We start from the raw sequence: 23,802 nt of genomic DNA, 5'->3' as shown, positions 1-23,802 counted from the left end.
TTCTGTTGTCCCTTGTTTCAAGATCAGAACAACCTGTTTTACACTGCCTTGGTTGAATTTCTTCATAAGGAGACATGAGATAAGGATTGAGAGATGGATAGGCTTCAGGAGATGGAACTTGGGGTGATAGTGTTTTGAGGATCAATGCACAAGGTGGTGGCTATAGCAAGAAGATGCATAGAGAGAGGTATAACCCCTATACATGTCATTGGTGAGGCCCTACTTGGAGTATTGTGTTCAGTTTTGGAAGCTGTATCTAGCTAAATATGTAAATAGACTTGAAATGGTCCAGAGAAATACAACAAAAATGGTATGGGGTTTGTATCAAAAGAAGTATGAGAAGAAACTTGAGGACCTGAATATATATACCCTACAGCAGTGCTTGTCGATCTTTTTTTGTGGCTGTGACTCCATGATAGCAGCAAAATAAAATTGTGTGGTCCCCAGAGGTACAGAGTAATGATGCACTTATGGGGAGCCCACCAAAATCGTGATCTCCAAATGTGGGTTTTGTGGCCCCATCTGGGGTCCTTACCCACAGTTTAGGAAGCTCTGCCCTAGAGGAAATGAAGGATAGGGGAAATATGATAGTCATTTAAATATTTGAAAGGTATCAATATAAATACAAATGTTTCCAGAGATGGAGAAGCAGGCATGAATTGAGATTACAGGGTGGTAGACTTAGGGGCAACTTCAGAAAGTACTTTTTCACAAAGAGGGTGGTGGATGCTGGAATAACTTCCAAGGGGAGGTGGTGGAGACAAAAGTGGTGGCTCAATTCAAAAACACATAGGATAAACACAAAGGAATGGAAAAAGGATGGAATCAAGACAAAACATGTTTGTGCTTAGATGGCAATTCCAGTAGTAGGGAAATAGGACCAGTACTGGGTGAACTTCTACGGTCTGTGTCCCAACTATGGTCAAAACAGGGCAGAATTTTATGGTCTGTGTGTTGATTATGGAGAGACAGGTTTGGATGGGCTGGAGTGGACTTTGACAACGATTGGGAAGTAGGACCAGTGCCAGGCAGACTTCTACGGTCTTTGACCCAATAATGGATAGATAGGGAACGAGTGCGCATTTTTTTTTGTGTAGCCTTCATGTCATATGCTATGAGTGTGATCATGAGGGGGGGAGGGGAGACACCTTGAGGATGAAGGCGGGTACAATGTTGTCAGTTTGCAGCATTGTTGGATTGCTGGTTTAATCAAGTATTGACAATGAATGTAACTATGCTGCAGCCAGAGTTATAAAATCACTCTTCCATGATTATGTGACTGCCCTGTTTATTTATTTAATTATTTGTTACATTTGTATCCCACATTTTCCCACCTATTTGTAGGCTCAATGTGGCTTACATAGTACCGGAGAGGCCTTTGCAGGCTCCAGTGTGAACAAATATAGGGTGATGTTGTAAGATCAAGTTCATGTGGCACAACCACATTAGGGAATCGGAGAACGGAAGAGTTGTGTTATGTCCATTACGTGCTTTAGTTTGGTTGTGTTGCAGAGATTAGGCATTTAAGTTGGATCGGTAGGGTATGCCTTTTTAAACAGGTTGGTTTTTAGTGATTTCCGGAAGTTTAGGTGGTCGTGTGTCATTTTCAAGGCTTTTGGTAATACGTTCCATAGTTGTGTGCTTAGATAGGAAAAACTAGATGCGTAAATTGTTTCGATTTGAGTCCTTAGTAGCCCATAATTTCCATTAACATAACAATTTATTTATTTTTAATCTAGGATTAGACCAAAGGGAGACATGAACTGTGTTGTTTGTGGGGTGATCTATGATTTTGTCAAACTCTAATAGTCAATATTGCATGTTGGTAAGTGTTGAGTTCTCTGTTTGAGCCTATGATAAAGCTGTGGACATTGCAAGATGTGTGGGAATAGGATTGAGAATTGAGTGCTCTAGATGTAGCCATAAAGGAGTGGAATGAGGATTAGGGGTGAGCCAAGAGAGGCCCTGTCGAGTTATGAAAGGCTTGTGATAAAGCAGAAAGTCGAGGAAAAATACTCTTAACTTATCCTTGGGTGCCTTGAGCTTACTGAGAAATAGTCTAATGAGGTTTTGATTTCTACAAAAAGGAGGTCAATAGCTTTTCAACCTGCAAATAGAAAGATTTATGGAAGAGTGCGCGCACGGATCATGCTTAATACAAAATTAATTTTAGGGGAAACCATCATTGTGAGAGATTCTAGCCTGCCCCACTAGGATAGGTAAAGGGGATGCCAGGATGAGAGTAGGCATTTTAATGATTGAAGAATCTTGTCACCGTTACACTATACTGTTTGGGGCAAGGCGTTAAAGACAGTGGTGTAGCTATGTGGGCCCCCGTAGATTTGGCCTTTGACCCCCCTGCTGACGACCCTCTCGACCCCCCCCTCCCGCCGCCAACCCTCCCCCGCCACCTTCGTCGGCTACCTTTGCTGGCGAAGAAGTGTTTTGATCATTTAGCAATCTTCTCTTATGGCAACACAATTTTACTCTCAAGATATCTAATACCATAATGCCTCTATTATTACCTTGAGACTTAAACGCATTTATTTGAAAGTCTTTCAAATGACATTTTCTAACATTTTCACAGACCTCAGCGGTGCCACTTAGGGCTCAAACTTCTCATAGCCCTAAGCTTGATCCCCAACTTCTTCATCAGTCTGATAATAAATTTAACTTGTATACATTCAGCCATTTCAAATGGTAAAATGCTTAGAAAAGTTTTACTTAATAAAATCCTCATGGCTAGGGTGAATGTACAGCCAACATGTTTTGCCCACCTGCTTCCTGTGGAAGTGGCTGGGGTATGGAGAGGAGTTTGCCGTCGCTAGGTGTATGCCTTGAGAAAGCTGGTGGGCGAAACATGTTGACTGTACATCCTCCCTAGCCACAAGGATTTTATTAAGAAATTTGAAATAGCTGAATGTATACAAGTTAAATTTACTATCAAACTGATTTATCACTCTTTAACTTGTCAGTTTGGCTCAGTACATCTTCCAGGTTCACCGAGTTTTCTTTCAGTTCCTCCGCATTGTCACCCCTGAAAACCATTTCCGGAATAGGTAGATGTCTTATATCTTCTTTCATAAAAACAGAAGCAAAAAATTCATTCAATCTCTCCGCTATGGCCTTGTCCTCACTGAGTGCTCCTTTTCCTCCTTCCTGATCTAATGGTCCCACAGATTCCCTCACAGGCTTCCTGCTTCTGATATACCTGAAAAAAAGTGTTACTATGAGCTTTTGTGGCGTTTTTCTTCATATTCTGTTTAGCCTTCTTTATCAATGCGTTGCATCTGGCTTGACAGTGCTTATGTTGCTTCTTATTTTCTTGATTTGGATCCTTTCTCCATTTTTTGAAGGATGTTCTTTTGGCTCTAATAGCCTCTTTCACCTCACCCTTTAACCACGCTGACTGTTGTTTGCTCTTTTTTCCACCTTTGTTAATACGTGGAATACATCTAGTCTTGGCTTCCACGATGGTATTTTTAAACAACATCCACACCTGATTTAAAGTCCTAACCTTTGCAGTTGACCCTTTCAGCTTTTTTTTATCCATTTTCCTCATTTTGTCATAATCGTCCTTTCAAAAATTAAAAGCTGCTACAGTTGATTTCTTTAGTGACTTCATTCCAGATGTGGCTCAAATTTGATCATGTTATGATCACTGTTTCCCAGTGGATCCAACACCATTACCTTTCGTAGTAAGCACTGCATTCCACTAAGGATTAGAGCCAAAATAGCTCCCCCTCTCATTGGTTCCTAGACCAGTTGCTCCAAGAAGCAGTCATTTATTACATCTAAAAAGTTTACCTCCCTAGCACTCTGATGTAACATTTATTCAGTCAATATTAGGATAATTGAAATCTCCTATTATTATTATAATGTTGCCCAATTTGCCAGCTTTCCTGATTTCTGTAAACATATTTTCATCTGTCTATTCATTCTGTCCTGATGGATGGAGTACAGCTCTACTAACATATTCTTTCCCTTCACACGTAGAATTTCTATCTGTAAAGATTCCATGCTGCTATCTGTTTCATGTAGAATTTTTATTTTGTTTGACTCAATTCCCTCTTTAACAAATAGCGCAACGCCCCCTCCAATTTGATCCACTTTATTATTGTGATATTATTTGTACCCTGTTAATACAGTATCCTATTGATTGTTCTTCTTCCACCAGGTCTCTGATATGCCCATTATATCTATCTCTTCATTCAGTGCTATATACTCCAATTCTCCTATCTTATTTTTAAGGCTTCTAGCATTTGTATATAGACACTTCATATTGTAATTTTTCCTTGCATCTACAGTCTGCTTTGAAGTTAATGGGCATAATTTGCATCCTTTACTCTGTTTTCCTATTGAACACTCCTGGCTTTCTTCCACCATTATTGAAACCTCTTTATCTGGATTTTCTAAAGATCCTGTTTGATACTCCACACCGAACCATGCGCTCCTAGGCAACTGTTGGCTCCCCTCTCCCCCCATTTTAGTTTAAAATATGCTCTATCTCCTTTTTAATGTTAGCGCCAGCAGCCTGGTTCCATCCTGTTGGAACAGGCTCCCCGTTCCCCAGAATGTTGCCCAATGCCTAACAAATCTAATTCCTGCTCCATCTTTTCAACCATGTATTGAGACTTCGGAGCTCTGCCTGCCTCTTGGGTCCTGTGTGTGGAATGGGAGCATTTTTGAAAATGCTACCCTGGAGTATGTGAATTTCAGCTTTCTACCTAAGGGCCTAAATTTGGCTTTCAGAACCTCCCTCCCTCATTTTCCTATGTCATTGGTACAAGACAGCTGGCTCCTCCCCACACTATCTAATATTCTATCTAGGTGACGTGTGAGGTCTGCACTTTCGTACCAACATTTTCTTCCTTTCATTCAGCCATCCCCATTCTGTCTGAGTGCATCTCATCTTCATTTCTGTCATCATGCCTCTCCTACTCTTCTCCGTACTCCCTTGCTCCTTCTTCTGCTCTCTGCTGGAGATATCAATTCCAATCCTGGTCCTCCAAATCAGCTCTCACTCTACCCATGCAGGTCACACTACACTGTTTCCAATCTTTTTTCTGTTCTCCTTTCCCCTTCTTCTTGGCCTTTCTCATGTGCCTTGTGGAATGCCCGCTCTGTCTCCAACAAGCTTTCCTGCATCTATGCCCTCTTTATCTCTGATACTATCCATCTGTTTGCACTAACTGAGACTTGACTTTGCCCTGAAGACTCTGCTACATCTGCTGCCCTGTGTCGTGGAGGTTACCTTTTTTCCCATACACCTCGCCTGGCTATCTGTGGAGGTGGTGTCAGGCTACTCCTCTCACCCTGTTATTGATTCCAACCTCTTCTACCTCAATCTTACTGCTTTTCTTCCTTTGAAGTCCACTTCATCTGTCTATTCCCTCCTCTGCTTCTCTGAGAAGCAGTCATTTATCGACCTCCTGATAAGTCCCCTTCATCTTTTCTCACTGCCTTTGACTCCTGGCTTTCCTTCTTTTTTGAACTTTCATCTCTGTCCCTCATTCTTGGGGATTTTAACATTCATGCTAATGATCCCTCTGACTCTTATGCCTCTCAGTTTCTCACTTTGACATCCTCTTTCAATCTTCAGCTTTGCTCCACTACCCCTACTCACCAGAATGGCCACTGTCTTGATCTTGTCTTCTTCCCCAACTACTCACTGTCCACTTTCTGCACCTCAGTTCTTTCCGTCTCTGACCATCATCTGATAACTTTCACACTTAATCCCTCCCCCCAGTCCCGTCCAATCTCCACCATGTCTCTTCTCAACCACTATGTTATCCAAGTGTTTCATCCCTCTTCTCAACCGTTATGTTATCCAAGTCTGTCATTGAGGCTGTCTCTTTCTATAGTGCTATTCTCTCTTCTGCTCTGACTACTCTTGCTCCTCTCCATTCTGTAAGGCGTACCAAACCCCAGCCATGACTGACCTCTAGAATCTGCTACCTATGTTTCTGTATTCAATGTATTGAATGACTTTGCCTGAAATCCCGTGTCCATGCTGACTTCAAACATTTCAAATTTTTACTGACTTCCTTCCAGTCTGCTCTTTCACTTGCCAAGCAAGACTACTCTCTTGGTTCAAACCCTCAACGTCTCTTTGCCACACTGAACTCTCTCCTCATTGTATCTTTGCTTCCACCCCCCCTTCACTCTTTCCCCAGACTATGTCTGAGTACCCCCATGAAAAGCTTCACAAGATTAACCTTGAGTTCTCAACCAAGTCACCTCCACCTCTCCTTCCCCCAATCTATTCTGTCAACCCTCCTTCAACCCCTGCTACCTTTTCTTCCTTTTCTGAAATCTCTGAAGAGGAAACTGCACATTTTCTTTCCTCCTGCAAATTGACTACCTGTTTCTGTGATCCTGTTCCTACCAATCTACTCAGCACTATCTCTCCTACTGTCATCCTTTCTATCTGTCATATCCTCTTTCACTTTGCTTTGCAACAGTTCCTGATGCCTTCAAACATGCCGTAGTTACACCGCTCCTCAAAAAACCTTCATTGGACCCTACCTGCCCTTACAATTATCGCCGCCATCTCCCTCCTCTCTTTCTTATCCAAGCTACTTGACCTTGCTTTTCACTGCCATTGTCGTCTTGACTTTCTTTCATCTCAAGTTATTCATGATCCACTTCAATCTGGCTTTCGCCCTCTACATTCATCTGAAACAGCCCTTGCTAAAGTCTCCAATGACCTGTTCCTGGCCAGATCCAAAGCTCTTTATTCTAACCTCATCCTTTTTGATCTTTCTGCTTTTTCTGACACTGTTGACCACAACCTTCTTCTTGATACGCTGTCCTCACTTGAATTTTGGGGCTCTGTTCTTTCTTGGTTTTCTTCCTATCTCTCCCATCACACTTTGTGTATTCTGTGGTGGATCCTCCTCTACTTCTATCCTACTATCAGTTGGTGTACCTCAGGGCTCTGTCTTGGGACCTCTTTTTTTTCTCCATTTGTACTTCTTCCCTTGGTGCTCTGATCTCCTCCCATGGTTTTCAGTATCACCCTTATGCTGATGACTTCCAGATCTACCACATCACACCAGAAATTTCAGTAGGAATCCAGGCTCAAGTCTCAGCCTGCCTGTCTGACATTGCTGCCTGGATGTGTCACTGCCACCTGAAACTAAACATGGCCAAGACTGAGCTTCTTATCTTTCCCTCTAAACCCACCTCCTCTTCCCTCATTCTCTGTCTCTGTGATAACACTCTCATCCTCCCTGTGTCATTAGGTCATAACCTTGGGGTGGTCTTTGATTCCTCTCTTTTTCTGGACATATCCAACAGACTGCTAAAACCTGTTGTTCTTCCTGTGTAATATCATCAAAATTTGTCACTTTCTTTCTGAGCACTCTACCAAAACCCTTATCTACACCTCACGCTTAGACTACTGCAACTTGCTTCTCACAGGTCTCCCACTAAGCCATCACTCTCCCCTTCAATCTGTTCAAAATGACGGGCTTAATGAGAAGAAAGCAGAATGGCAAGTAGCTTGAAGTCTAGTATGTGTTAAAGAAGGAATGGATAGTTGATTACCAGATGAAGAGTGCAAAGAACATATTGGTCTATATGGAACGTTCAGGGACAAGAAGTAAGTAGGAATCTCTGAGAAAAGTACCTTGAGTCAATGCTAGGTTTTTATACTGCAAATGGAAGATAATCGGAAGCCAATGGTGATATCTGAGTAATAGTGTGATATGATCAAAATGGCATTCATGTGACAGGATGCTTATAGCAGTGTTCTATAGTGATGGCAAATTTTTAAGAAATGAAGATGGGAGGCCCGCATTGCAATAGTATAGTTGGTAATGACTAAAGCGTGAAGCAGAATAGAACAAGCATCATCATCCAGAAAAGTGTGAAGGATGCGGATAGAACGCAGTGAGGAAAAACATCGGACAACAGATGAAACCACACGTAACCCCCGAGATAATCTAAGCAGAAAAAATTCTTTATAAAATTACCCCCTACAAGTATATAGAACCTGGTTGCTATGATATTAAATGTTGATTTTTTTAAGCTTAAAAATACCCACTAATATATATATATATAGTTTGAATGATATGAAAGTGCAGCTGTAAATATTTCTCTGATAACTTGGGGTTCAGCTAACTGTGCAAATAATTTTACTAACTCTTGTAAAACAGAAGATGAAATGTGATTTAAGAAATACTTTCATATATGGTAAGTCTTCTGTTTACTAATCATACTTCTGAAGGGTAATTTTAAAGTGAGTTTCATAGATATAGCAGTGTTTGGGAATGTGGTGCAAATTTACATTCACAAGTTATGTGAAAAAGTCCCTTCCCCCTAGTTTTCTCTGTTATCTCATAAATGTCACACTGAATGGTTTATGATCTTTAAACAAATTTACTCAGATTCCCTTTGTTTAATATTAAACAATTTTTTAAATTATTACATCATTTGTTTAAGTAACAAAGAGGGGCATAATCGAACGGTGCCGGCCAAATAGAGAAATCAGAGGCAGAAGCAGAGCCAGTATAAGCATAGGGATGTTAGGCTGTCTGGGCAGGGGAAGGGGGCTGAGACTCAACAGTGAAAAAAGAGGTCCTGAGAGGAGAGCAGCCACCCTACTATGTAAGTCTCTTCTGCTTATGTGTAAGCTACCAGAACCTAAGGGGCCCTTTTACTAAACTGCGCTGAAAAATGGCCTGCTGTAGTGTAGATATGTGTTTGGGCACGAGCGCACCTATAAAAAATAGTCTTTTTAAAATTTTTGCTGAAAGTGGATGTGCGGCAAAATGAAAATTGCCGCTCGTCCATTTTGGGCCTGAGACCTTACCGCCAGCCATTGACCTAGTGGTAAGGTCTCATTCAGCAACTGGGCGGTAATGGTCTCTGTGTGTAAAATGCTAATTACAGCCCGATTACCGCCTGCACGCCAGAAAATAACAATATTTTCTGGCGAGCATAGTGGATGCGCGTCAAAAATGAAATTACCACAAGAGCCACATGGTAACCAGGTGGTAACTCAAAATTGATGCGCTTTGGGTGCTCATAGGCACCTAGTTGGCTTAGTAAAAGGGCCCGTAAGGTAGGCCAAGCTTTAAATTTAGCTTTACAGAAGTTGTTCTTGAGGTCTGGCTTGAGCCAGACCTGTGTTTGTGCAATCTGCAAGTAGTTGTATGCACTGTGGATTTGAGGCCTGTTAGCTACAGGCCTGTGCAAAGTTTTCCTCTGAAACTCAAGAGGCCTTATTCTTTATTTGCTGTACCTGTGAGATAACAGGGTTCAGTAGTTGTTTAATAAAAGGTTTTGTTTCATTTTTTTATCCTTGTCTATTGTATTTTATGAAGGCCTGCCGCTGTAATCCCGCTGACTATCACATATTGTGGCAGTGGTGGGGTTTTTTTTTGTGCCCTGTAGAAGAGACAATCCATGTACCTTAAGGGATTGGGGTGTCAGTACAGCTGAGGGATTTTCTGTATAAAGGTTAAGGAGTCTAGCTCTGCCTTAGCTAGGAGAAAATATGTAACCAGTTTAGTAAGCACTAGAGAAGCAGGATTAAAATTTTTTTTATAGGGTTTAAAGAACATAAGAATAGCCAAACTGGGTCAGACCAATGTCTATCTAGTGTTTATAGTGGAGTCTGTTAGGGCCTCCTCTGACAGCCTAGTATCAGTGAGGACCGTGATTATGTGGGGATTATTTAGTAACATAGTACATAGTAGATGACGGCAGAAAAAGACCTGCATGGTCCATCCAGTCTGCCCAAGAAGATAAATTCATATGTGCTACTTTTTTATTTGTACTGTGCTCTTCAGTGCACAGACCGTATAAGTCTGGCCAGCCCTATCCCCGCCTCCCAACCACCAACCCCGCCTCCCAACCACCAGCTCTGGCACAGACCGTATAAGTCTGCCCAGCACTATCCCTGCCTCCCACCACCGGCTCTGGCACAGACCGTATAAGTCTGCCCAGCACTAGCCCCGCTGCCCAACCACCAGCCCGGCACAGACCGTATATGTCTGCCCAGCACTAGCCCCGCCTCCCAACCACCAGCTCTGCCACCCATTCTAGGCTAAGCTCCTGAGGATCCCTTCCTTCTGCACAGGATTCCTTTATGTTTATCCCACACATGTTTGAATTCCGTTACCGTTTTCATCTCCACCACCTCCCGCGGGAGGGCATTCCAAGCATCCACCACCCTCTTCTCTGATATATCTACATACCATAAGAAATATACAATTTGGAAGTATGGGGCAAATAAGGTTTGTCTACCTCCTTACACCGACCCCAGATATAATGGACCAACCACCCCCGAGGTAAGGGGTGATAGAAAGGACAGAAGCTATTTTCCTTCCAAAGAGATAGTCTTTATTCCAGTACAGATAATAACAAGGCAATAAGATGATAAAGCAATTAGACAATAATTTATTTAGGCAATAAAAACAATTAGGCAAAGTAATTAGGCAGTAATTGGAAAGCAATTGGAATTAGGAAGTAATTGGACAGTAATTGGAAAGTAATTAGAAAGCAATAGGAATTAGGAAGTAATTGGAAGTAGTTAGACAGTAATTAGAAAGTAATTGGAATTAGGAAGTAATTAGAGTAATTAGAATAATTAGATAGATGGAGTAATTAGGTAGAGTAATTGGACATAGTATTTAGATAAGGCAATTAGAGTAGGTTGGATATTAGGTAATTAGGAAATAACAAATAGTAATTTGTTATTGAGAGGGAGTGAAACCACAGCTGCAAAGAATTACTCTCTGTTGGTCATCTCAGCCCTCAGACTAAATCCAGCACATCAGCGTCTTATATACACTGGACTGAGCAAAAATCCCCTCCCATCCAGTCTACAACTTGCAGTGTCAGCCAAATTTATTGTAACATCAGCTAAAATCCTGTCTTACGTTATTGTTTACAGAACACAGAATAATGTTTATAAAACTCAGCATCTTAAAATAAGTTCAAGGTTCTTTTACAGAGGATTATAGACGCCATTTTGTTATAGGAATTTCCTAGTACCCAGGGCTTATCTAGATCCTCAACACTTCTCCGTGTTCAAACCTTGTGGAGTAGCAAAAGTATAGAAAAGTTTGAGCCTTATAACTATGCAGTTCATAAGTCATAAATGACCTGGCAGTGGTCAGAAAAGAGCACATCAATTCACTAGCCCAGTATGCTGCTTCCAACAGTGACCTATCCATGTCACAACAAATATCTAGCAGATTGATGTGCGGAGAGTGTTGTGCAGCAACAAAGAAAACCTGGCCTGGAGGGGTCAGAACAGTCAGGAGACTGTGTTTGGGCTGTGTTGCGAGCCATACAGAGCCATGAGAGTTGGCACAGTAGCGAATATGAAAACTTAAAATGAAAATGGGACTTGATATACCGCCTTTCTGAGCTTTTTGCAACTACATTCAAAGTGGTTTACATATATTCAGCTACTTATTTTGTACCAGGGGCAATGGAGGGTTAAATGACTTGCCCAGAGTCACAAGGAGCTACAGTGGGAATTGAACTCAGTTCCCCAGGATCAAAGTCCACTGCACTAACCACTAGGCTACTCCTTCACTGATTAGAGATGGGAAAACTCCTAGGGAATATTTATTTATTTATTGCATTTGTATCCCACATTTTCCCACCTTTTTGCAGGCTCAATGTGGCTTACAATGTGTCGTTGGTGGTAGTGGATTAGAACATAGTCACTTATTGTTACATAGAGATTTTGAATAACATGGTAGAAGTTTAAAACAAGCAGATATTATAAAATAATTACATATTATTACATAGAGATTTTGAGTAACATAGTAGAAGTTTAGAACAAACAGATATTATAAAAATAGGTCTGTGTAAAGGTAAAGGAGATGCATGCATTTATATTTGTTGTTCTATGTGGTATGCCTTATTAAAAAGATGGGTCTTCAATGATATTTGGAAGTTTGTTGAAACTAGAACTGCTACTGGTGTTGAAGCAGCTTGGAAAGCCGGTCCAGACTACAGAGTGGAGCAGAACTGGAGCTGTTCATAACAGTCTGTCTCTTGGAAATTGTACAGCAGGGGCGTACAATACTCCAAGCTGTGCACATAGACAAACAGTGAAAGTGGAATTGCTGCCAAGGAAGCGGCAACTGAGACCGCTGGAAAACCCAGAGTGGAGTAGTGGGTTCAAGACAGAACTTCAGCATATACTGGTGGGAAACCAGAGCAGATACCTGGAATGGTGAGGAAAGCTAAGCATTGCGATGGGAGTTTGGGAGCAAGAATGGCAAGAAGCCTGGATAGCCCTGCAACAGCGGCTGGTGAATGTAGAAAACTATCAACCCATACAGATTGCTAGCCAGAAGTTTGAGCTGCTTGAAGAGCACTATGACTTAGAACCCAGAGCTGGCCTCCAGAATACTCAGATCTAGGCCAGTAGAGGGATAGGGCCAAGAAGTGTGAACCTAAGGCAAGATGGGGGCTTGAATTGACCCCAGACCAACTGTCCACTCTGAATGCACCTATATGGGTAGGAAATTCAAGCTACTCTTAAGAAGCTCAAGTTAGCGAAGGCGCCTGGTCCAGGTGGACTGGGTCCTGAGTACTACAAGCTTCTGGGGTCTCACATAGTGGGCCCATTTAGTGATTTGGGTCAGGCATTGCTTTTCCCGGGTCAGTCCACGGGCACTTTGACCCATGCCTCAATAATAGTACTACCCAAACCGGGAAGGGATAGGGAGCAGCTGGGGTCATATCACCCGATATCCCTATTAAATCAGGATATTAAGATGTTTGCCAGCATCTTGGCTTCCAGACTAGGAAAAGTCGTTCCATCCTTGGTTCATGAAGATCAGTCGGGGTTTGTACCAGGAAGGTATGCTTCTACAAATATTTTGCATGCTTTAAGTGCACTACAGGTAAAGAGGAGACAACCTGGGGATGCCATTATTGCCAGTTTAGATGCGGAAGAAGCTTTTGACAAAATACTTTGGTACCACCTATTTTGGATTCTGTCGCAGTTTGGCATATACGGCGAATTTTTGACAGGTGTGAGAGAACTTTATAGTAAACTTACAGCACAGATATTGATAAATGGAGAGTTGTCAAACACATTTGTATTAGAAAGGGGCACGTGACAGGGATGCCTTCTGTCCCCCATGCTGTTTGTCCTCACCAATGAAACATTAGCATGCAAAATTAGACAATCGTTAGAGCTACGGGGAATAATGGTTGGAGCGCACAAATATAAAATCAACCTCTTTGCAGACGACATGTTGATATTTTTGGACCATATATCTCAGGGGCTCTCCCTTCTCATAGACCTTATTCAGCAATTTGGAACCTTTTCAGGTCTTAAGATCAACTTTGAGAAATCAGAAGCTTTGGCGCTGTCAACTAACTCTACCAGCAGGCATCTGCCAAACTTTCCCCTGACCTGGTCTTTGAGCCCTATGAAATACTTAGGAGTGTATTTACGTTTAGATTTTACCATTATGTACAAGAAAAATATATCTAACAAGCTAGATGCGATCCGGGCGCTGTGTAGTAAATAGAAGGATTTTCCCCATATCATTTTTAGGCAGAGTGGCATTGGTTAAGATGGTCCTCTCCAGATGATGCCTTTATGGGTCACAAGCAAGGATGAGAGAGCTTTCAGAGGAGTGATTTCTTCCTTTACATGGGGAACGTGGAGGGCACGAATTGGGTATGATAAATTGACGCGAGAGAAGGGTGAGGGGGGAGTCAACTTACCTGATCTCAGATTATATAATATGGCAGCGGTCTTAAGATGGATTCATGAGTTACATACAGGGACTTTTGTATTTTCTCCACCTGGTGTGTGGGAGACTGCATCAACGCCTTCTTCATTTTTTTCTGCTCTCCATAACAAGGGTTTGCAAGTTAGGTTATCACCATTTATGCGACCGCTCAGGTTGGCCTGGAATTAGTGGCGGACTAGGCTGGGGGGGGGGGAGTGGGCGGTTGCTTGGTCTCCGTTCTTGGAAACACAGAACAACTCACAGTTTCCTACAGGGCAGGGGGGGTCACCTTTCCTGGCATGGGCTACACTTGGGTGCCACTATGTAGGTCAGTTGACTGTTGCGGGGGGGGGGGGGGGGGGGGCGCGGCCCCCCCTCCTTTCCCATTTGCCAGAACAATTGGCACCTTCCACAAAAACTATTCTTTTCTTTTTTACAACTTGTGCATTATGTTCATTCTCTGAGAACCTCTGATAATAAATACCCTACATTTACTACACTAGACACAGTTTTTATGCAGATGCCTACTGAACACAATAGACTATCTCATTGGTATCAGATAGGAAGGAGTTGGCAACCCTCCCCTTTCTTTGCTCAATTAGCGGGGAAATGGAGTGCAATCTTGGAGGTGACAGAGAAGGAACTTTCTTGATGCTTCTTCTTGGCATTCAAGATTACTCCTAATGCAGGGCTTCATGAAATCCAACTTAAAATACTACACAATGCATATGTCACTAGATGTAAGGGCAAGGCGATGGGCCTTTGGGACTCTGAGGATTGTGATAAGTGTCTGAGGGGCAGAGGCACCATAGTACACCATTTCTTAGAATGCATTGTCTTGCGGGATATCTAGAGGGGAGTTCTTGTTAAATTGGAGGAAGTCCTCCACTCCCCGCTGGAGTGGTCTTATGGAATTTTGCTGTTAGGCTCAGATTCAGATCTTGTGGCTCAAGGGTTTTCTGCTTATCAATGCAAGTTCATCCTTTTGGCCATAGTGCTAGCTAAGATAGTCATTTTGCAGCAGTGGGTAGATAAATCTCCACCTTTTATAGCTAAATGGCATGCTAGTATGTTGCAGATGGCGGAGTGGGAGGTGGGGGACCCCGATCCAACCCATAAGCAGGACAGTTTGTACAACAGCTTTTGGTGGCACTGCCAGGAAAAAATATTGCAGGTATCTCCCACACAAAGTACATCCCGAGAGTCTTACTCAGTCGGGGGGGAGGGGGGGGAGGGGAGGGAGGGGAGAGGCGAGGGGGAGGGGGGGTAGCTTGGGGGGGGGGGTTCTTCCTATTCTTTGGGGGAAAAAGTAAAAGGAGATGGACAGACTTCTGTGAATGATGACTGATTAGCTGGTCACACTAGTGGGTGATGGGAACGCATTGTGCCGTATTACACTGAAGAGGACATCAAAGTACCATTGTATCCCTGTGTGATATGTTTTATTTGTACACAAATGGTGAGTGTATTGTATTTTTGTTTATTGCTGTGTTTCTCCGGTTAATAAAAATATTAAAAAACAAACAAACCAAGAAACAGAGAGGCTCTCGATTAGAATTAAGCAGCCCTGAAGAGGGCACTAGAGGAAACAAGGAAAGTGAAGAGAGTAAAGGAGAAAGTGAGGCGTTGTTAAGCTGGAAAATGTTGAACAGGAAAGGCCCATTATATAAAAGAAAGTCACCTCAAAGAAGTGGGCAAAGCAGAAGAGTATCAAGCATGGCCACCTCGAGAAAGGATGGAACAACCTATGAGAGTCCTTTTGAAGGAGTATTTTTTATTATGGCCCTGGTTGTGGATGTTCCTTGCTCTGATCCTCATATTATGAAAGATGGAACGCCTCGTGGACACTCAAAAACAGGAGGCAGAGTGCAAGGCAGTGCAGGGCTGGAAGCTTTGGAAGTTGACCTATCCATACCCATGGATGAGAAGGCAGAGTGGGCCAACAGACAGAGTTTTTGGATAGAAGAGAGGACTCTCACCCTGTTTTGATTTTGGATATTCAGCAGAGAACTGGGTGGAGTGTTAGGAATTACCTACCCCTCACAAGGAGACATTGTGGAGTGGAGTGGAGGAGTAGCCTAGTGGTTAGTCCAGTGGACTTTGATCCTGGGGAACTGAGTTCAATTCCCACTGCAGCTCCTTGTGACTCTGGGCAAGTCACTTAACTCTTCATTGCCCCTGGTACAAAATAGGTACCCGAATATATGTAAACCGCTTTGAATGTAGTTGCAAAAACCTCAGAAAGGTGGTATATCAAGTCTCATTTCCCTTTCCCTTTCTTGAACCTGATGATGGATTCAGAGAGATGGAGCAGCAGCACTTACCTGAAGAAGTGCCACTGGAAGGGAGAAGAGGTGCTCAAGTATGGGTGCTGATGGCGAGAAACAATGTCCTTGACCAAGTACTCCAGATGGTTCAAGGCCCTTGGAGTGATGAAGCCCGGTGCTTGCTTGGTCTACTGTGCCTTGTATCTATGTAGGAAGGGGATCCTTCCTTGTCTGTGATGATGATTAGTGGCAGCTGCTGAATGAGAAGATTGCAGCGCAACCTGTGGATGTAATTCCAATCCGCTCATTTTCTACTGGACTGAATGTCCCTGTGATAGGGGATTTGGACAGTTTGTGACCATTAGTGTGACGTGGCCCAATGGTTGCTGTGTTTACCTTGCCCTGTACGTGTGTGGATGCAGAAGGCAGGGTATGACTGAGATGGTTGTGTAGTTGTGGCCCAGGGGTTGTCTCGGGGATTCCTGGTGGTTGTGGGTGCCCTAGTAAGTGATAGGGCTCAACCCCTAAGCAAGATGACCCAGGTAGTGGTTGAGCTGAGGGGGAGAGTATGTGACGGAGCGAGTAGCATAGTTGAATTATCTAACTGGGGATCGCATGTAAGATTAGTCACCCTCTACAATTAAAATTCCTTATTTAAATCCCAGTAATAACTGCTCAATATGCTCAAGTTGGCTTTCTAGCTCCGCTTTAGCACCTTTTGGGGTCCTGAGGGGTATATGTTACTATACATTAAACATTTTTGTAAATCAAAATTCCCACCCCATTCGATTTCTTTCGGGTTTTATTTGTGGCCTGGAAGATGTGGGCAATGCCTATGAACTAACAAGTTCTCATACCTGGAAAGCAGATGAATCTCTTGAATAAAACCAACGTCTGTGTTATTATGCAGTGCTTCTTTGAAATACAACTGCCTCTTCTGTGGTGAATTCAAACCCTTAACATTATAGGACGTAAACTTTAAATTGGACATGACAGTTATTATAATATTTCGGCGCACACCTCCATCTGGCACTGCATGTGCCCCTCCCAAGCACGGTACTTTCTTACAAACTATCATTGTACAAAACCCCTGCCTTCCCCATTTATGTCTTCACCCCTCTAACAGAAAAACTTGATGAGCAAAAGCCTCCTCCCTACCACCCCCCCCCCCCGAAAGAGTGCACATTGCATAGACAATGGGCCCATAAAGAGAGGAAATGTGAACAGTCTAGGAGCCATCCCAAAAAGGAGGACAAAACATAAAAGTGCCCCTCAAATCCTATAGGAGAGCATTAATGTCAAACCATAATCTTGCCTTATTTTCTTGGTACTTGCGGTGGCGAGTCAGTGTTGCAGGAGAAATTTCCAGGTATATCTACACCTCTGTGCTATCCCACCATACCGTTCCACCATTGTGTCGTACTTCTTTAAGCATGTTCTCATTCTCACTGTACTTGTGAACAGACAACTATATCATGGGATTTGTTCCCTGTCTGCGGTCTTGGAACTCAATGTACATGATCCAGTGTTAGTTTTGCTAGGTCTGAATTATCACCTGCTTGCGCAGCAGTAGAGCACAAATAAACTCAATCCCCTCCAGACAACAGGCATCAGTAACTGTTTCTGGTACTCCTTGTAAGCTGAGGTTACAGTGTCTGTCTCAAATGATTTTCAGGATCCTCTAAATAAGGACTCCTCGTGCTGCTGTACCAGCTGCTTGACTCACTTCTGCAGGCAATTTGGAAATCAAGGAGTTTACACATCCAGCATCTGGTGAAAAATTTATTTTACAGCAGTTCTCCAATTCTATAGGAGTTGTGTATCGTCTATCTGTCCCTGCAACAAAGCAGCTTCAATATTAGGTTCATTGAGTACAGGAGTGCAATAAAAAGGAAGATCAAAGATAAACTACTGGTGGAACATACCTTAGAAGCAGGCCATGCATTTGAGGATTATAAAAGTTTTGTGCTGTCATGTCCAAGAACATCTTGGAAAGGAGGCAACATTGACAAGCTCCTGCTAAGGACCGAACATAGATTGATTTTTAGGTTCCAGACTGTGACACCAAAAGTTTTGAATCAGGAGATGGACTTATCAGTGTTTCTTTAATTTGTAGCATGCCATGAGTACCTGGATGGTTCAGTGCTATTATTTTAACATATTTATTGTATTTATATCAGTTATATAATTTTTATTTATATTATTGCTTTTTTACATGTGCCACGTTTAGTATTTAATCAGTATTTATTTAATTATGTATTATTATTTTTTTACATGCTTTGAGAGGATATGTATGTTTTGACTGCTTTATTTATGTTACCATTTAAAATTATTTTTCATTATTTATTTGCAAGGTTTTATTTACACCTAAAAATGGGAAAAACGTGGAAAAAGAGCTCAGAAAGCTGTGGCCACCAGCTCCAAGGCTGGAAGAATTACAATTTGAATCTTTCTAACCACAGTTCTTCACTTTAATCATCGGTCATAAAAAAAACCCCGATCTAACCTTGGTGTATATTTGCGATTTTTAAAATTTTCTTGTTGCTTTTGTCGCTGGGGGTGGAGTCAGCACTGATGCAGTTAAATGCTGATATTCAGCACTTAATCGCCTATTAAACTCAGTTCTATCTTTATGTGGCGTCGCTTAGGTGGTTAAGAGCTGAATATTGAATTTAACTGCAAAAAGATATCCAGCTACACAACCCTGATATTCAGTGCCGATGCCCAGACATGTTCCGGCATTGAATATCTGGACATAACGCTTCTGGCGACTAAAAATACGCTCCCTGCTGCCTGCTAAATATCTACCCCTGTGTTTTTATTTAGATTTCCTTTGTCTAATATTACATTTTGTTTAAAGAACAGAAACCATTCAGTGTGACATATATGCATTAATAGGGAAAACCGGGAGGGGGGGGGGGGGCAAACTTATTCACCTCTCTGTACATGCATACTTTTGAAATTTCAAGCATCTACGTGTAATTTTATGCAGAAAATTGGTATGTCCCAGTAGCAGATGTAAATGCAGTCAGTGTTCTGGGGAAATTTTCAGAATGGAAGTATGCATGTACTTTTGCTTTGAAATCTAGTACAACCATTAGATAGAATACTACATGCTGTGCTAGCGATTCCAGCATGGCAAATGCAATGAAGCCCATTTAGTTCCTATGGGCTTTGTTGCATTTTCTGCGCCGGAATCGCTAATGCAGCTTTGTAAAAAGAATCCTTTAGTGTTTGACAGATTAAAGGCTGTATTTATACCACACATGGCTCTGAAGCCATGCATGGTCAAGTTTAGTCAAAACCTAGAAGAAGCAGGGTCCTAAGAAACTAACCACTTCATTTCATTCTATGTCGGTACTGAACCAGTGTGCCATTGAAGGTGTTGGATGAAAAGTTACACTAAAGTACTATCCATGTTTAACACTACTTCATGTTTTGTTTAATTTTGGACATTGTGTAATCTGGTCTTCCTAAATTCCCCCTGTAAAAATTCTCCATTTGATTCTGAAAACCTTCCAGTTCCTTTTTATATTATGAATATGATTTTTTAATGTACTTAAAAATCTCTAACTATGAAAATTATTGAAATGTGTGATTTTTGCAGTGTTTCAAAATGTGCCTCATCTGTAGAATCTTTAAACTTCTGTTGCTCTTTGTTCTTTCACTAACTGTTGGTGGAGGAGCTTTGCTTGGTTGGACACTTTCATGTTATTCATTTCATTTTCTTACTTTGCAAATAATAACATTAATTATTGTTAGGTTCAGATTGGTGTGTATTCTTGCTATTATGAAATGGACATGAATGGTCATTCTGTTTGGAACAACGATCTATAATTATAATTTTAATGCTGGTGCCAAAAGCTTTGGCATAGTGATGGACAATCCATAAACTCAGTATATCTCCAGTGTTATAAAGCCATTTCATGATGGTTAATAACATTATTAATAAATGTGAAAGTTGTTTTCATTAGTTTGACCCAACCTACGTATTATTTGTCTAATATTTTGATGTGCAGTTGACTTTTGTCTTTTCTTCTCATTTTAGGTTACAAAAGATGAATTTTTGAACTATTATTCTGGAGTTAGTGCATCAGTCGACAGTGATGTTTATTTCATTCTTATGATGAGAAGTGCTTGGAAATTGTGATGTTTCTTATGTACATATCTTGTTTGCTTTGAGGTTTTAATATTCCTGTTGATAACTTCTGTCTGACCTAATTTCTAACTTATATTGACTCAGCTATGCAACCTTACTTACTTACTTCCTTCCTAGATGGATACTGTCTGAAACTCTGTACATTCTGAACTTCTGTACAAAATCCATATAATTCCTTTACTGACCACCATCTTATACCCCTACACTTACTAGTTGGCATCCTTTTCAGCTGTTTTCCACTAGCCTTGTCAGACAGATTTCTTATGCTGTAGTTAGCATTTCATAATTGGGCTCCTTAATTTACCCATTAGATTAAAAAAATTTGATTCCTCTTTCCAAGCTGCTTTTTGAACTTTTCACTCTTTTTTTCAATGCTGGTAAGCAAGCCCATTGTCTCACTGTGTTCAAAAGATTCCCAGCTCTTTGTTCATGTTTACATTCTATAAAGCTCATAGATCATGCTACCTTAGAGAACACTAATTGAAAAATTCTTGATCAATCTCTGCTTTTTTCTCTGTCATGTACTTGCATATTCTTTTCATTACTAAACATTTAGAAAACAATTTACAGCAGAGGGTATTTTGCATAAAATTAAATGGCTGCCTTACCACCATTGTTCTTTTAAGTGGTACCACTAAAAATCTATGTATAAGGTTAAATTTTCTATTTTTGTTACATTTGTATCCCACATTTTCCCACCTATTTGTAGGCTCAATGTGGCTTACATAGTACCAGAGAGGTGTTTGCAGACTCCGGTGTAAACAAATACAAAGTGATGTTGTGGTAAGATAAAGTACATGTGTCACAGCCACATTAGGGAATCGTACAACGGAAGAGTTGTGTTATGTCCATTACGTACTTTAGTTTTGTTGTGTTGCAGAGATCAGGCATTTATGGTAGATTGGTAGGGTATGCCTTTTGGATAAGATGAATAAGATATTCATTTAGGGGCTCATTTTCAAAAGAGAAAAATTTCTAAAAGATGGCATAAATTGGCATTTGGATGTTTTTCTCCAAAAATGTCCAAATTGAGATTTTTGAAACTTGGATTTGAGTCGTTTTTCTCTACAGTGCATGCAAATTACAAGGGAACATGTTGGGGGCACAATTAGGTGTTCTACTACTACTACTACTTATCATTTCTATAGCGTTACTAGATGTACGCAGCGCTGCACACTTGAAGAAGAAGAGACAGTCACTGCTCGACAGAGCTTACAATCTAATTAGGACAGACAAACAAGAGATAAGGGAATATTAAAGTGAGGATGATAAAATAAGGGTTCTGAATAAGGGTTAGGAGTTAAAAGCAGCATCAAAAAGGTGGGCTTTTAGCTTAGATTTGAAGACGGCCAGAGATGGAGCTTGATGTACCGACTCAGGAAGTCTATTCAGGAAGGTGTTCCCAAAACTTGAACTTTTTTTGCCATAATGGAACAAAGCAAAAATGTTCAGGGCTAAACGTTTTTGGTTTAGACCTGTTTTAGTCACGCCTAAGTCACAAAGAGGTGCCCTAAATGATGAGATGACCACTGAAGGGATTAAGGCATGACCTCCTTACTCCCGTAGTGGTCACGGATCCCTTCCTACCCCTCAAAGATATGAAAGAAACAGTACATACCAGCCTCTATGACAGCTTCAGATGTTATGGCTAGTCCTATTATAGCAGCAAGCAGGTCCCTAGAATAGTCTAGTGGTCGGTGCAGTGGTTTGTAGAGGGGAGACCCAGGTTCATATCCCATTCTAACTGGTACACTATGGTGGAAAGAGTGAGCCCTTCAAACCCCACCAAAAACCTACTGTACCTACATATAAGTGACGCCTGCAAGCATAATGGTTATTGTAGTGCTGTAGTTGGTACAGTAGTTTTTTGGTGGGTTTTGGAGGGTTTCCCATATAATAGGGTAACGTTGATATGTCTACCTGGGACCTTTTATGTGAAGTCCACTGCAGTGCTCCCTAGGGCGCTTCACTGCTCTGCTGGGATGTCTGTGTGTCAGTCTGCTAAGAATGCGGACCCCCTAGATTTCCCAATAGCTTGTTTTTGTGTTTTTTCCCCCTTGAACTGTCTGTCTAAAGCAGCTTCTGACCCAGTTGGAGAGCTGTTAGTTAGTTGAATGGAGAGGGGCCTCACTTGAGGTTTTAAGCTCTGCTATAATTTAAAAATGGGGGGGGGGGGGGATTAAGTAATTGAATTGAACCTAGAGCTGGGATGATATGTCCAAGTTCTTCTCCCCTCTCTCGCCCCACTGTTGTTCTCTCCTTTTGGAAGGGGTTTAACTAATTAGATGGGAAGTTGTTTCCTCATCTCAGAACATTAGAAGAACTTCAAACTCTGCATTGTTTGTTCCAGGTTACAATACTGGTTAGTGGAAACAGGTGGCAGTTTGTTCCCACAGCGTGAGGAGGGATGTTTTCCTAGTTTATGATGAAGGAACTTGTGTTAGAGTCCGATTAGCAGCAGTGCTTCTTCCAGAGTGGCTTGGCTGAAGCACCAGCCTTTTTCCATACACCTGAAGTAATTTTAAGGTTGTATTTCTGGATGCAGACCTTGACAGAGGAGGATAACTTAGAGGAATCTGGGTTCCCTTCCTTCCCCCTGCTCTTCCCCCATGCTGGTTTCTTTTTCTTAAAGCAAGCAGGAGCTGGAGAGGGTGATTTGGAGGGAAATTAACAGTTTTCAGTTGACTCAAAATATCACGATTAAATTGATTTTTAAAACAAAAACATGACCTCGCTATTGAAAGCGGAACATTGGCTGCTGATTAATTATCAAATAATATACAAAATCTAATTGTGTAGTTCCTTTCAACATTATATGATTTTATTGTGCTCTGTTTTGATGGTTTCCTTAAGTGGATAATCAAATAAATGGAACCTTGAAACCTGAGAACTACATAGCATCCAACCAAAAGCAAGCTGGAGGGGTTCCCCAGACTGATTGGTACCCTGTGTGATGTATGTGGAGTAAGAACTGGTACTATTTCCCTCCATGGAGCTAAAAAAAACAAGCAAATAAAAACAAAATGTAAACTTGCTATTCCTTTATCTCCCCTTCCTCTTTCTGACAGAGAAATAGTTACGTTCATGAAAGCTACATAGTTATCCTTAGGTATTGCAAAGCCTGCACAGTTCCAGTTCTCTACTGAGTTAATATTTCAGCAGGTAATGCCACATGCATGTCAGAGCTCCTCTCTCTTTTTCACTCCCAGCTAGGGAAGCAATAATGGAAACAGCCTTCAGAACTGGCTCTCTGCCACTCTACATAAGTGAAGCTCCCCAGGTACCATTAAGGCCAGTTTGGGCTTGTGATGCATGAAAAATTTCTGCAGTCTGAGAATAAAACAACAACAACAACAAAACCCTGGGTGACCTGCTTTGGCAGTACCTTCAGGTTCAATTTTGAGCTCTTCCTAGCCCTAATCTGTGTCCCTGCATGAAAGGAACTACACAGGTTGCCTTTGGCAATGTTTGGGATACTAGAACATTTCACTAACTGGGGCAGGAGAAGAAGGGAGATAGCCAGGTCAGCAGACAGAGGGAGATTGTCTCCTCAGAAGGAGTGCCTCAGTGAGGAGGTTGTGTGAGAGAAGCTTGTGACCCTTATTCTCTAAGGTTTGTTCTCTGGGCCATGAAAGAGGTTAATCTGTAGGTG

General features: G+C 41.7%; 1 protein-coding gene and 1 long non-coding RNA gene across 5 annotated transcripts in view; both read left to right on the top strand.

Annotated features, from left to right (window-relative positions):
• Window positions 1–20,878, top strand: part of CAPSL (calcyphosine like) — a 105,809-nt gene extending 84,931 nt beyond the window's left edge. For 2 of the 4 annotated variants that reach the window (XM_030193033.1, XM_030193032.1), the window contains exon 6: window positions 20,040–20,123. Coding sequence is in view for 1 of the 4 variants with exons in the window: in XM_030193034.1 (XP_030048894.1) it covers window positions 20,040–20,141 (102 nt within the window). In the remaining 3 variants the exon portion in view is untranslated. Of the gene's footprint in view, window positions 1–20,039 lie in introns of all 4 variants that reach the window. The other 2 variants (XM_030193034.1, XM_030193035.1) reach the window with 2 other exon arrangements.
• A 229-nt stretch (window positions 20,879–21,107) lies between these two features.
• Window positions 21,108–23,512, top strand: LOC115462934. Its single transcript, XR_003940975.1, has 2 exons — window positions 21,108–21,262; window positions 21,547–23,512. It is a non-coding gene; the product is annotated as an uncharacterized LOC115462934 (long non-coding RNA).
• Window positions 23,513–23,802: the final 290 nt, after the last annotated feature.

This window comes from Microcaecilia unicolor, chromosome 2, assembly GCF_901765095.1.
Source record: "Microcaecilia unicolor chromosome 2, aMicUni1.1, whole genome shotgun sequence".
NCBI lineage: Eukaryota > Metazoa > Chordata > Amphibia > Gymnophiona > Siphonopidae > Microcaecilia > Microcaecilia unicolor.
This window is presented reverse-complemented; position numbering and strand designations above follow the sequence as displayed.